The sequence below is a fragment of the Cervus elaphus genome, chromosome 18 (genome assembly GCF_910594005.1).
Source record: "Cervus elaphus chromosome 18, mCerEla1.1, whole genome shotgun sequence".
Lineage (NCBI taxonomy): Eukaryota > Metazoa > Chordata > Mammalia > Artiodactyla > Cervidae > Cervus > Cervus elaphus.
The window spans coordinates 20834264-20849075 of NC_057832.1; the positions used below are offsets into that span (position 1 = coordinate 20834264).

The 14812-nt window shown below is 39.1% G+C and overlaps 1 protein-coding gene across 7 annotated transcripts in view; it reads right to left on the reverse strand.

Annotated features, from left to right (window-relative positions):
* Positions 1-12973, reverse strand: part of HEPACAM2 (HEPACAM family member 2) — a 60461-nt gene extending 47488 nt beyond the window's left edge. For 4 of the 7 annotated variants that reach the window (XR_006334832.1, XR_006334831.1, XM_043871667.1 and 1 more), the window contains exons 1-3: positions 12764-12941; positions 5462-5815; positions 1503-1787 (exon numbers count right to left, since the gene is read on the reverse strand). Coding sequence is in view for 5 of the 7 variants with exons in the window: in XM_043871667.1 (XP_043727602.1) it covers positions 1503-1787; positions 5462-5815; positions 12764-12842 (718 nt within the window). In the remaining 2 variants the exon portion in view is untranslated. Of the gene's footprint in view, positions 1-1502; positions 1788-5461; positions 5816-12763 lie in introns of all 7 variants that reach the window. The other 3 variants (XM_043871666.1, XM_043871669.1, XM_043871665.1) reach the window with 2 other exon arrangements.
* Between the last annotated feature and the right edge of the window lie 1839 nt (positions 12974-14812).

Here is a 14812-nt window from a genome sequence, read left to right on the forward strand (position 1 = left end):
TAACCATCTCCATTTCATAGATGAGGCCCAGAAAGGTCAGGGACTTCTTAAGGTCACATATGTAGTGACAGAACCCATTGCCTACTTAGGTCTGTCTACCCCCTAAACACTTAAACAATAGTCTTTAGGGCCTTTCTGGGCATTATGGAGATATGTTTGATGAGGGAGTAGATATATTTACAAGGCTTAATTCTACCCTTGTGGTTCAACCAGCTGAACCCTCCACCCTCACGCCACAGGGTGAGAAGTTTTCCTTTGCCATGCCTTGTTTATTTTGTTATACTGCTATTGTGGCCATGCACTAAGTCAGCTACGGTAGTAACTGATCATATGGCTTCCCAATGTGAAAAGCCATTGGCTCAACTTGGGGAGATTTTGCACATACCACTCCCTCTCGCCTGCACTCAGGGGATATATGGCAATGTCTAGAGACACTTTTAGTTGTCACAACTGGAGGGAAGGGTGCTACTGGTATGTAGCAGGCAGGGGCTAGGCAGTTGTTAGACATCCTATAATGCAAAGGACAAGTACCCACAACAAAGAGTTGTCCAGTCAAAATGTCATTAGGGTGGAGGCTGAGAAACTTTGTGAGAGGCTGAAAGTAGGATGCAAGGCTAAACATATTAGAGGTGGTGCTGCGGAGTAGAGGTGATGGGGAAAAGTAATACAATCAAGAGAGACCTTGCATGGGTTGATGATGATCATACGACATGAACTGAAAAGTTTGGTGAACTTAACGTTGTACATGAGATTGAAATCACAATGATAACAACAGCAACTACAGCAACAGAAAAAAGAACCAAAGAAAAGTGAAACCTGAAATAATTACAGATTCGCTGGGAGTCTGAATAACTTGCTGCAGAATAATTAGGTTTTCTCTGTGATCCTCTCTGCACCCTTGCCTCTAAATATGGGGCTGAGAAAATGGGCAGAAAGACTAGCCATACCCTGGGCCGTATTACCCACATATAACCTGGGAACATTCTTTCTCCCAGTGGTCAGCTCCAGAGCACATCCCTGTCCCATTTTATGATGAACAACTCTCCCTCCTTGCGGGTGAATAAATCAATGCCTTCTGCATGGTTCTGGGTTCTTGAAATTGAGGTTTCTATTTTTCATTGGCAATAAGGTCACAGAATGCACTGAGTCAGAGAATATATTCAAAAGACCAGTATCTCAACTGGATCTTCAAGAAACTGGGCTGTGCAAGTAACTATGCTTCCTGATAAGATAGTGCCTAGGAAGTACAACTGCAGCTGGTGCTGCGTTACAATAGTGGTGAGAACCAAATGGCACCTGGCACTGATGTTCTCTGTGAGACTCTGGTGAAAACTTCCCAGAAGAAAACTCAGTCGATCAGACATGTCTGACTTTTGTGACAGCACAGACCAGGGCCCATCAGGCTCCTTGGTCCATAGAATTTCCCAGGCAAGAATACTGGAGTGGGTTGCCATTTCCTTCTCCAGGGGTATACAAATACATTTACATTTTAAAAAACTTACAGTATATGGTAGGCATAATGATGTCGCTTTCCATCTTACTGACAGGGTTCTTCACCAGACAACTGTAGTTCCCAATGTCTTCTTTGGTCACTGGAGCAATATGAAGGCTGTTGTTCTGAAGAGAGAAGGAGCTGGTGGAGCTGGTGTGGACAGGCCGCCCATTCTTCAGCCACTGGTAAGCCCGCCGGCTGCCCCCTTCCACGAGGCACGTCAGAGTCAGGTTTCCCACGTGCTCCACAGCCCCAGAGGAAGGCTGAACCCGCACCACTGGTTTCGTGACCGGGTCTGCAACACCAAAACAAGAGAAATAATCTTTGTCACCCCAGGATTACAATTAAAGTCTAGGAGGTCTTTCACATGTTTTAACTCCTAGGAAAATGGTTCCAAAATTGTGTACTTTTTAAATGTAGACAGCTCAGGAAGTAATTAAAGAAGAGGATAAAAAAGTCATTACAAATAGAAAATGATGATATAAAAATATCATTTATAGCAGAGATAACCAATTCTAGAACTTAATCTTCAAGAATTTTGTAATGAAAACATTTAGTTTATAGATAATGCAGTTAGCGGTGAAGAACATCAGCTTCCTTATTTCCTGTTCATTGTGCTCCCTCCAACACCATAAAGGTTTACTCTTACAGGCAAATTTTACATGGTTATTCCCCTCTCTTGATTTGTCCTGCTATCCCGAGAGCAATTGGTTGGGATAGATGTAGTGAACCCAAATTCCTATCCACTATCTGCAAAATACAAAGCTTAGACATACTATACTTTGGGGGTATAAAGCAAAAGTTTTAAAGAATCATATTTTCACCATTTACTTTTCTTCCTATGTAAGTAAGTTAATTATATGTTTTAATTGCTGTGCATTTGTATTGCAGCATTATTTCAGTCACTGTACCATGTTAGTCTCTTTAACAAACCAAAGCCTATTATTAACTTTCCTTCTATGCAAAATTACAGGTCACACAGAGAGAGTAAGATGATAAATAAGTAACAGACAACTGGTTCCAGTGTTTAGCTTTGAATTCCTATCAGACTTTTAATTGGAGTTGATGCATCTTCTCAGGTAAATTTGTTTTGACTCATGATCACTTTCATTTTACACTGGCAAATGCACATTAGAGCATATACAGATTCAATCCTTCCACCCAGAGAAGACAGGAAAGGAGAAAGGACTTTGAAAAGCAAACTGCAGGAAAGCTGGATAGCCCTGAAGGCTCCAGCCTTTCTCAAGATGGAGGCAATCAAGATGTCCACTCATTTTAACCCTTTATATTCCCTGGCAAGAGCAAACGGTTTGGAGTAGCTTTTGCTTACAGTATCATGATTTAAAAAGAAAGACTGTTTGGTACATTTATTATGTAGAAATAGTTTTTGTTTCAAAAATGCCTGTGCATGGAAATACTATATGTGATATGGGAAAAGTCAAATAGGTAACATCTAAAGTCTTGTACGGGGAGAACCAATCATTAGAAAAGACACTGGTACTGTGATCATGCACTTGGGTTTAACAGTGTCACTCAGAGGTGGAAGTTTCCCAAGGAGATTTTTTTACACAGGTCCTGTGCATGTGTGCTAAGTCACTTCAGTCACGCCCAAATCTTTGTCATGGACTGTAGCACGCCAGGCTCCTCTGTCCATGGGATTCTCCAGGCAAGAATACTGGAGTGGGTTGCCATTTCCTTCTGCAACACAGGTCCTAAATCCCTACTAAGACGTTTTGGTTGCAGGGGGAAGGGGAAAGATAGAAGTAGGTTAATAAGAGGTATAAACTAGCACTATAAGATAAGTAAGCTACAAGATATATTGCACTACATGGGGAATATAGCCACTATTTTATAGTAACTATAAACAGTATAATCTATAAAAATTTTGAATTATTATATTGTATACCATGAAACTAATATAACATTGTAAATCAACCACTGGCTCAGTGGTAAAGAATCTGCCTGCAATGCAGAGATGCATGTTCAATCCCTGGGTTGGGAAGATGCCCTGGAGAAGGAAATGGCAACCCACTCCAGTATTCTCGCCTGGAGAATTCCATGGATTGAGGAGTCTTGCAGGCTACTGTCCACGAGGTTGCAACAGAGTAGGACATGACTTAGTGACTACAAAAACAAGTAAGAGGTACAAACTAATATGTATAAAACAAGTGAACTACAAGGATATATCATACAGCACAGGGAATATAGTCAATATTTTACAATAACTACAAGTGGAGTATAATCTATAAAAATTCTGAATTATTACATCATATACCTAAAACTAATATACTATTGTAAATCAACTATACCTAACATTTTTTTTCTATAAAGAACTTCTGGCTCCATTTTCCTCAACACATCTAGTTGCACTACACATTAACAAGGAATGGATGTTCTATTAAAAGTTTGGGGGGAAGAGATAGGGTATTACCCAGGAGAGTTTCATAAAAGTGTAAAAAATGTCCTCCTTTTCTCTCCCCAAAGTTCCCCTCTAGGCATCTGCTGCCACAGCCTGTGTCTTTGCCCCCCGGCAATGTCTCCAGGTCCACTCATTTCCTGGGCACATATTTACTGAGTGCCTACGAACGCCCAGCATCAGGGATTAGGCAGTGAGGACAAAGCAGCAAACAATATAAAGCCTACTCCCATGGAACTTGTATTCTAGACCAGGAAGAGAAGCAATAAAAGAAATAAATGCATGTAATATATCCAGTGTTATGAAAAGAATAAAGCGGAACTCAAGGTAAATAGTAGCTCTCTTTCTCACCTCTCTCTCAGTTTGGGGGAATGAAGTTATAATTTACATAAGGTGGTCACAAAAGCCTTCAGAGGTAAAGTGACACTCTGGCTAAGATGATAAAGAAACAGGGGAGGGGACCAGGCCAGCATGGGAGAGGAGCGCAGTCTGTGTAGCGTGGACAGCCAAGTGCGGAGACACTGAGGTATGAGAGTGTTTGGCTTGTTCTAGGGATAGCAAGGGGGCCAGAGTGGTGAGGGGAAGAGAGGTGGGAAGGGGCCAGAGGGGGACTGGGTGTGGGGGGGGGATCACACGGGCCTTGAGGGACGCTGTTGGCACTTTGGCTTTGATTGTGAGTGAGATAGGAAGCCACAGGAGGATTTTGAGCTGCAGGAGGCAGGGGTGGAAGCAGGGAGAGTGGGCACAGACTATTTGGAGAGTCCAGGCCAGAGCTGATGGTGGGCTTGAGTAGGGCAGCTGTGGGGGCAGCGAGAACTGACTGACTCACCTCTGTCCATATTCCGAAGGCAAAGCCGAGAGGGCTAATTTGTGGACTGGATGAGGATGTGAGAGAAAGACAGAGTCAAGGGTGATGGCAGAGTGCAACTGATGGAATGAAGCTTGCATTTGCTAAAACAGAGGAATATTGTTAAACAGACAGGTCTAGGGGGAAAAATCAAAAGTTGTGCTTTGAACATGGTATATTATCTTTAAGGTACACTGCTTACATATCTCACTAAGGAAAATAAATGTTTGAAAGTTAGCTGAATCCCATTCTTCCTCTGAGGACATTCCCAGCACCTTCTGCTGTTCCTCAAGTATGGTCATTGAGCAAGTCTCATCCTCTCCCAGTGTACCAAAATTAATAAAAAAACAAACAACAACAAAAAAAACCCGCACAAATCTTTGTGACAAAAAATAGGGCTCTTCCCAGGTTGCATTCTGCTAATGAAAAATAAAATTTTCTCCATCTCATCACATCAGCAACTTTACACTTGATAGTTTCCAGACAAACAATAACTCCTACTTACTGCTTGATTAACTTTAACTGGGCACTGTGCATATCCTTTCTACGTATGTTCTTATTTAATCCCCAGAAAGCCTCTTGAGGTGGATGATGCCATTCATGCCATGAGACACTGAGGTTTTGAGGGTTAATGTGCCCAAAGTCGCAGAGCAGACCTAAAGCCCAGGTGCTACTCAGCAGCCGATGTCACTCACGGTGGACTTACCATCAACCGTGACTTGAATCTTCTGACTAGCTGACAGAGTTCCGTTTCCCTGGATGTTGATCTTCACAATGTAATTGCCTTCATCGGTGAACTGCAGTGGGTTGATGAGCAGGGAGGCATTGGGTGGCATCATGGTGAATTTGTGCTGGTATTCCAAGTCGGGAACCACAGACTTGTTCACAGAGCCCAGCAAGTACTTGGGCATCGTATGGGGTCTCTCAAAAAGCCATATGACCTGGATGTCTGATGCTGGAGTGTGGAATCCATAGTGCACAGGGAGATAGAGAGCCTGACCCCTGATGCCATGGACGGTCTGTGATGGCACCGCCACCCTCAGCCCCGAGCAGGCACCTGCTGTGAAGGAAAGGAATGCTGTGAAGACCCTGAGCCACATTTCATAACCTAAAGGCACAAAACGAGAGAACCTGATCGGGCGACAATCCTTTACAGAGAAGAGAGGCTTCTAGGTACTGACTAGTCTAGTGCTGGTTACCTGTAGAGGTAAATATTTGTCTCTGAAATGAGCATTTTAAAAACTCCACCCAAAGACCGTGTGGATCGCATGACCTCTTTAAATGCATGATGAAAAGGAAAAGCAGAAGTTATTATCTCCGACTGTTAAAGAATAATGGGAAAAGGAGAACTGGGATAGATGATTAGTTCTGAAGTCCAACGAAACCTTTAAAAAAATTGAAATTGCGACTGTATTAATGTCTGAGTCATATCATATCCTAATCAGGCTATGTGATTGAGGGGCTACTTCCTCTTGAGAATCTTCCTTCACAGTCTTCTGACGTGACCTCGTGGTCCCTAATTGGAAGTTTTTCCCTTTAGCCAAAGCCTTGCCAAATGCAAATATCCTAAGGACAATGGTAGCAAACCATTACCAGCTGTGATTGATTATTACTGCTTAGAAACGGGGATCTGGTTTGTGTGTTTGATCAACAGTAAGAGACAGGAAGGGATGGAGCCGAGTGGAGCCCGCGGAGCCTGGTGAGACGGGAGACCAGCAAGACGGCTGGGCCAGAGCAGTAAGTGCCTTAGGGTCACGGCAAACACTCAGGCAATTTTACCGTGAGCAAGACGGGAACACGACCAGAGTTTTGTGAGCAGGAGGGATAGGGGTTTTCTTCTTATTTTTTTTTTAAGGTGTACTCTAGCTGCTGTGAGAACAGACTGAATCAGGGGAAAGAGCAGAAGGGAGCCCACTTAGAAGGTGCCTGCAATAAAGTAGGCCAGACAGGGCTGTTCTCTCGATAAGGGTGGTAGTAAAAGATACTGTGAGAAAAGACCGGTGGTGCCTACAGTATTTGATGACACGTTGGGAGTGGGATAAACAAAGATGAGTGAAGAATGATTCTAAGGTTGATGACTTGATCAACTGGAAGAATAGAGTTGTCATTTATTAATGAGCAGCTAATAAATTAATCATGGGGAGACATTTTTGGAAGACATTTTGTCTTATGGACAGAAGGGCCTGGCAGGCTACAGTCCATAGGACTGCAGAGTCATGACTGAAGCGACATATCATACATGCAGAGACATCTTACAATTTCAATTCCGTCTTATACAAAGTTTTTATCTTCTTTCATTGCTTCTCCCTTTTTATCTCTACTAGCAAGGGGATCTTTAAGATTTATCTGATTCATATTATGAAAAGCCATCAATATTAAGAAGGGAATGGTAGAAAGATCTGTTTGTACAATGATTTTCTTTGGAGAAACTGAAAGATGCTGGTCTGCTCCTGTGAGGAATAAAAAGCCACCAACAGGAAATTTTCTTCTTTCCTTCCCAGGGTGAAGGTCAGAGCAAAGATTTCCATGGTTTTAGTTTTTGGGTAGCTGTTAGTGAACTCTTGCCTGGAAAATCCAATGGACGGAGGAGCCTGGTAGGCTGCAGTCCATGGGTTGCTAAGAGTCGGACACAACTGAGCAACTTCACTTTCACTTTTCACTTTCATGCATTGGAGAAGGAAATGGCAACCCACTCCAGTGTTCTTGCCTGGAGAATCCCAGGGACGGGGGAGCCTGGTGGGCTGCCGTCTATGGGGTCGCACAGAGTCGGACACGACTGAATTGACTTAGCAGCAGCAGCCCCAGTGAAGAGTGAGACCCTGGGGCTAGCAGGGAAGTCAGAGCAAAGAACTGAAGAGGAGAAAGAACAAAGAAGGATGGAGGAGGTTACAGGGAGAAGATACACAGTTGAAACTGACTATATGGACTGAAAATTAGGTGACTGTCTGGGGAAAATAAATGTGTGTCTTACAGACTCCTTGGCCTCTGTGTATATTTGTGATTGACTTGTAATTTTTTTTTTTCCTGACAATGTGTTGTATCTGCACATTTCATTTTAATGATTTGGTCCATTACAAATGAGTTACAAAGGTATGAGCATTTACTTCTATTTTCTTTTCTGACAAGTGCAAGAATGTTAAATTTGTAGTTGTTTTTAATTTGAATCATTAGAAAAAGAAGGAACTGGTTGCTGAGAGCTGTAAAGAGGAGATATAGTGGATTGCAGGAAAGGAAATCATAAGAGATAAATGAAGTTGAGAGAGTAAATCTAGGACTTAACACTCGTGATGTCTGAGATATGTGAAGCAGTGATAGTGAGAAGGGAGTGAAGCTCTTGAAGCCATAGATATAGAAAGACATTGGGCATCTGGGTGGGGGTCCTGCACAGGAAATTATTATTCTTAGTACCTGTGATATCGCATGAAACAGCATGTATTTTCATGACTTTCAATGTAATTGGCGATAGGAAGTGCCTGACAAGTTCCTGGCAAGAAATAAATAAAAACTAGTTTGCCCATTATTACTAACTTAAGATATGCAAAATGTAATTTTCTCTGTATTTATTGTGTTGCTGTTTCCTTTTTTTTTTTTTACTTCAGTGAATACAAAAATATTCCTGTGGGTTTCACGGTTCATTCTTGATCTTGGACTCCCCTGTCCACACATTCTTAAATTAATCACTTGTAAACTGCCTGGAAATAAGAGCTTTTAGGAACCTATTCTCTAAGGTTTCAGAGAGATTTTTGAATTTGCTACTTTAATAAAGTTAAAAGTCCACTAAAGTTTGAGGTGTTGAATACATACTTGGGATAAAATGGTGATTAGTTAGATGACTTACCTTAGATAAGTCATTTTAATTCTGTGACTCAGTTTTCTTTTGTGTGAAAAGAAGGTTATATTAGATGAGGTCCAAGGCCTCATCTTATGGTTATGTTCTCAACATCCTAAGATGCCTTTCTCATGGTAGCAGCCACCCTACATTTGAAGGGGAAGGGCCCATATTTAAGTAAGAGAGGGCCCAAAGAATTTTGAAGTATTCAATCTCAGATTTAAGTCTACTTAATAAGTTGTCAATCCCTTTGTTTAGTCACTAAGTCATGTCAGACTCTTTGTGACTGCATGCATTGTTCCTGCCACACTCCTCTGTCCATGGGATTTCCCAGGCAAGAATACTAGAACGATTTGCCATTTCCTCCTCCAGGGGATGTTCCTGTCCTGGGGACTGAACCCGAAACTCTTGCCTTGGCAGGTGGGTTCTTTAGCACTGAGTCACCAAGGATATCTTCTAATAAAGTGGCAGTTCTGTGTTTTTTTGCCAAGGAATCAAGGGGGATGGTGGGAAGCCACATCATTGCCTTGTGAACACATTGGAAAAAGCGGCATGGCTGCTGATAAAAAGCTCGGTAGTTGCCTCTGACAGTGAGCAATTTGGTCACTGATTTATTGGTCTATTTAATACATTTCACACCTCAGCTTAGAAACTGCTGGTAGACTGCGCTGTAGCTGGAGATGGCCTGAGTGCAATCCTGGCCAATCCGTTCTTGGCATTTGGGGAAGTCATTGCAGAAGTCCTTGTTTACTTTTTACTTTTTTTTTTTGAAAAGAGGAAGCACCCTTTTTAATCTACTTTTTTGTGCGGTTTGAGTTGAAAAAAGATTAACTGAGATTGTAATGTTCTGAAAATGACTGGGAAACACTTTATTACGTGCGAGCATGACTGGAACAGAAATGTAGGTGGATCTTGACTCAGAAAGCTGAATCTAAAGCGGACTGGAAAGTCTATGACTAAAGTTACAGAAATAAATTTTATTTATTAAAATACTGAATATGACACAAACATTGCAGTCTAGGAAAATATGGCACGTACAGTAATCATTAAGGGGAGTGAACTGGTTCTTTGGTCTATTTTGGAAATAACAGACATCATGGAATAGTACCTTAAATAATATATTACCATCAATAATATCTCTGAATATATTCAATGCTTATCATACCAAATGATGTGAAGTCATGTCATTTAACTTTTTTCTTGACATGAAATCATGTGTGCTTTTTCAAGTATATGTATGCCAGTGAGAGAGAACATAGCTGTCACAATTGCTGTTTGCTTAGATTGCCTACACCATTTTCATCAGATAAATTATAGGTAGAAAGTTATGAGTATCAGTGAGGGATGAAATTTTCTTTATAAATTTTTTTATATCAGCCACTAACATCTTTTTAATTTGTAGGAAATACATGAGCCTATTGATATGATGTAACCCTTCCTTGTAATGAACTTTGCAGAATAAACAGATAATTGCATGCTTCTGCTCCACTTTAGGAGCACATACTCTTTAGCCATTGCTGAACTTCCCCCTATAGATGTGATGAACTTATGCTGTCCAAACAATAGTTTACTAACTTAAAAAAATTAGCTTCATCTTCATAAGTTTTCAAGTGTTCTTTTCTCATTGTATAAGGAAATGTAAATGACTGAACTATGTGGATTTTAGAAAGTCAACCTCTGTAAGAATAAATAAACTTTTTGAAAATAAATGATATGAAAATTGATGAAATTTTAATTTGACATTTCAAATATTTGTACTTAAGTGAAAATTCAATTTTATTATTAGGTTAATACTTTTGAGAAAAGAAAACTCTTGATTTTTTATATCTGAGGCACTATACTGTTTTGAAGAACATTGATAATATCATTAATAATCTGACATACAAAATTATAGCAAAACTCTCCCCTTCAGAGATTCCCTTAAACTATAAAACAAAGGCATGATAAAGGAATGTCCAGTGTTAAAGAACACGACCTCATATTGTGAAATTATCTATAGTCCAGCAACAAAAGACTCTATAGACCAGTTTCACTGTATTGAATATAAACATCAGACTCCACAAAGTGACCTCTACTGTAGCTCAAAATAGTTGGCATTTACTTCCCCATTGCCAAGTCTGATATTAGCAAGCACAACACAGCTATTGTTGACTGTAAATAAACTCTTGTATCTTTAGAGAAAATAGAAATTATGATGATGTACTTTGAATAGACTATACAAACTACATTTGGGGCTTCAAATAGCTACGACTTTTAAAAAAGAAAAAACGAACTGATAACTTAGTATTTCAAAATACAAAAAACACACACCCATGTGCCTTTTCAAAACCAACTAAACTTCTATAAAGCATCTCTAGTTCTTTCAAAATTTGTGTTGTAAGCAGTGTAGGTGATGCTGTAGTACTTTATTTTTTTTTTCTTATAATGACAGCTACCAATTCTTTTTCACATAGGTTGAGAAATTTCATTTAATGGCAGCTGAAGGGCCATTTTCAATTGGGAAAATTCATTTATATCTGTGGTAAACTTTATTTTGATGAAAAGTTGCACTAGTATTTTACCACCAGATGAAAACAAGATGAGCATCATTTAAAAAATTAATGTATTTAAAATAAAGTACAGAGAAAAACATGTATATAATATATCAGGCTTTGTTTTGAATGAATCTTTTCCCCCAATCCTTAATGTAAAGATCTTGTGCTATAACTTCTAAAGCCATACAAATAAGAGTGCTAAACTGTGGACTTAAAAGTAGGTGTGTAAATATTTTTAATCAGTATTACTTGGAAAATAAAATATAACAACTACAGAAAATAAAAAAAAAAGAAAAAAAATACAAAAAAAAAATTCCAAGTTACCCATGGTCTTTACAACTCACTACCAGTGGGGAAGATTAAATTTGTGAAAGTCTTAAGGGATAATAACTGCTTTAGCTACTTATGGACATGCTATTTCTCGAAATTATGTTTAATTTTAGTTTGGTAGAATCCTTCAAATGAATTGACTCTCAGTGCTTCCTAAAGCCAGTTGTAAAAAAGTACTTAGAAATGACAGCAGTCCTGTTGTAAAAAATTAAGCATGGCACTGCCACAAACGATACTTTTGAAGCCCAGAAAAATGCACAAAGACAAAAAGTCAGCTATGGTAATTGCAACAATGTAATGGAAAAACAATCACAATTATGGGAAACTCAAACATTTAAAAAATTAACAAACTGTACATTTCAAGTACATGGAGTATGAACAACATTAGGTATAAATGTAAATAATCACAGGTACTATGAAGACTAAGCCATAAAATACCAGTAAGTGCAAGCTCTAAATACTGATGAAGGTTAAAAACTTAAGTGGCTGTTTAGCTAATTTGTTCTTAAAATTTAAGGAATAAAAGGTTTTTTTGAATTCCTGTCTGTTGGATATAAACAAAATAAGAAACTGACTCATTCTTTTAACTTGATTTTTAAAGCTGATATAGGAAGAATGGAAAAAGAACGTCTGGGGAAATTATGACATAGACACAGTGGGCTCCTTTAAATTCTAAGGATAAAGAGGAGAATGAGGGAGAGACAAAGTAGAGGGGGAAAATTAATTGAATTAAATATTGGGCAAAGAGAAAGACTAAAGGTATTTTGGAGAAATAATACTTTTAAACACATTTCTCCCTATTGTGTATATTTTTTGTTATCAGTTTGGAATCTAACTTTTCCCCCACATTTCATAAATTAGGTAAAAATAGCTGGAGTTAACAGTTTACCACAATATCTTTAATTAAAACAGCCAGAAACTATGTTCATAAATTGTTCTAAGTTTCCCGGTAAGTGGTAACAAATTCATGACCTATAAGAATGTTTGCCAAAGTAGAATGCATTAAAGAGTATTGAACCTATATATAAACTCTATAAAAAAAAGGAACACATTTAAGTTTTTAGAATATCTTAATTTTCTTAATGAGTGCTATTGACAATAATTGTTGTCTTCAGAAAACAATAACCATCTATTGATTGAACTTCCTTTCTCCTAAATGATCCTGTTTCTTTGCTGGAACAAACTGTGTTATTGTTAAAAGGTTCTGTGCTGTCCTTCAATTATCTGAGTGAATCTACAGCCAAGAGCAAATATTTACCTTATGCTCACAATTTTTAAAAAAAGTAGTTGAAATGCACTTTATGCAGTGCCTTACCTAAGAGAAGGAGGTATATCTTGCACCGAAGGACCCCAGCCGTGCTGCTGAAGGGTTCCATGAATGCATCCTGTTCCATGCACACAGTGCCCTGGTCCTGGCGGTAACTTGGTTCATGGACCAGCAGCTGCTGGTTTATTTGCCAGGGAAATCAGCAGTGAGGTACCAGACCCTACCTTGCCTCTTGCTTCTGTGATTTGAATACAGAATGAATGTGTATACAAAGGACACAGGGAGTGGGAACACCTGTTACATGCTCTGCAAGAAGACAGGCTTGTGACTTTCAGAGCCACTTCTTAGTGATTATCAGTAATTGTCAGCATGTTTCATCAATTGTTCTTAGTTGTTAATCATCACATGAAGGAAAACATCCTTTTGGGTGACTCTAATAAAAAACAGTATGCTTTAATAATCAAGAGCATATTGTGAAATTTTCTGAAAAAACAGAAGCTAGTATCTTATCATGGAAAACGATGCCATTATTTTGAAATTAAATTTTTTTCTATGAAAATCGCAGTATTTCATATATCTGCTAAAATAGCTATAAATCACCATGAAATAACATGTAAAAGTTATATCAAAGAAAACAGAGCATCTTAATATCTTTAAATATGTATTTTTCTGTGTAGTATTTCCTGTTAGAAATGTCCACCATGGCTTTATTGAGTCTATGGATTCATGTTATTTTTAAAAGCAAACCACAGGTGTGTTTCCGAGTAACACTGAATCATGGACTGTGCATAATTATAACAGATAACATCTGAGGCCACATTTTCACAGCTGAAGCACAGAGTAAGTGAACCAACGGCTCAGAGACCATCTTGCCTCTACAGTGGTGCCTGGGCTACGGATTTTCTGCCTGGCTTTTCACTGCCAGGCAGTGCACTTCCGCTTAATTTACCAAGCTGTAAGTTAACCCCTATTTCATTTCATGTCATCTACTGCAAGAAGTTTCCAGTCCAAGCCTCTACTATATAAAACAAATCTGCATCAGATCATGCAAAATTCCTTGCATAAATCATTTTTGAAAAGTAAAGGCTCACTGAAGAAGTTTGATGATAAAATAGGTGAAGAAAGAATATTCCTCGATTGTAATTAAAGGTAAAAAAGAGAGTGATGGTTATTTTGGAATTTAAGTTTGGAAACATTTTTTAGATTAAGGTTAACAGACCTGTGTGTGTGTGTTCAAGCTTAGTCATGCAGTCGTGTCCAACTCTGCAAAACCATGGTCTGTAGCCTGCCAGGCTCCTCTGTCCATGGGATTCTCCAGGCAAGAATACTGGTGTGGGTTGCCATTTCCTCTTACAGGGGATCTTCTTGACCCAGGGATCAAACTCTAGAGTCTTCTTGCACTGCAGTCGAATTTTTCACAGTCTGGGCCACCAGGGAAGCCCAGCCTGGCCGGATCTGCTCTTACGAGCAAAGTGACTGTTGGAAAACCTGAGGCCTCTTCAGAGGTCACCTCTTCAGAGGTCTCTCCAAGCTTCAGGAAAAAAAAAAGGGTAAGAACTTCCCCCCAGGTAATTGTTATACCACAACTTTCTCTGTGCTATTTCTAAATCTTGTATATGCAGTCTAGAGATAGCAGCACTGTTGCAGCACTTATCTCATTAACCTCAACTGATTTTGTTGCAAGTTTATTTTCCCTCTGGGTCCTCGAACACAAAGACTGGTCTTATTCATTTATGAATCTAGCATAGTGATTAACTAGTATTTTTCTTAAGTTGTTCCCCCAGAAATAAACCCAAAAGTTCCTTAGTCCATGTCTTCTGGTTCCCACTTGATGCTTGAGAAATGCCTACAAATATTAATATTGGATTTTACAAAACAATTTGGAAAGTAATATTGAAATTCTACAGATAGCAGATAGACTCCCCCCTCACATCTTTTAAATCAATATCCATCTTGAATTGCAATTTAGTAAATAAGCTCTTTCTAGTGTTTTTCAAACCCAGTGCTGGTTCATGATGAACTTTTTTGGGTCCTAAGCAAAGTGAGATAAATAAAGATGATTCAGTGAGTTTTTCCTAATGTTAAATTTACTCAATT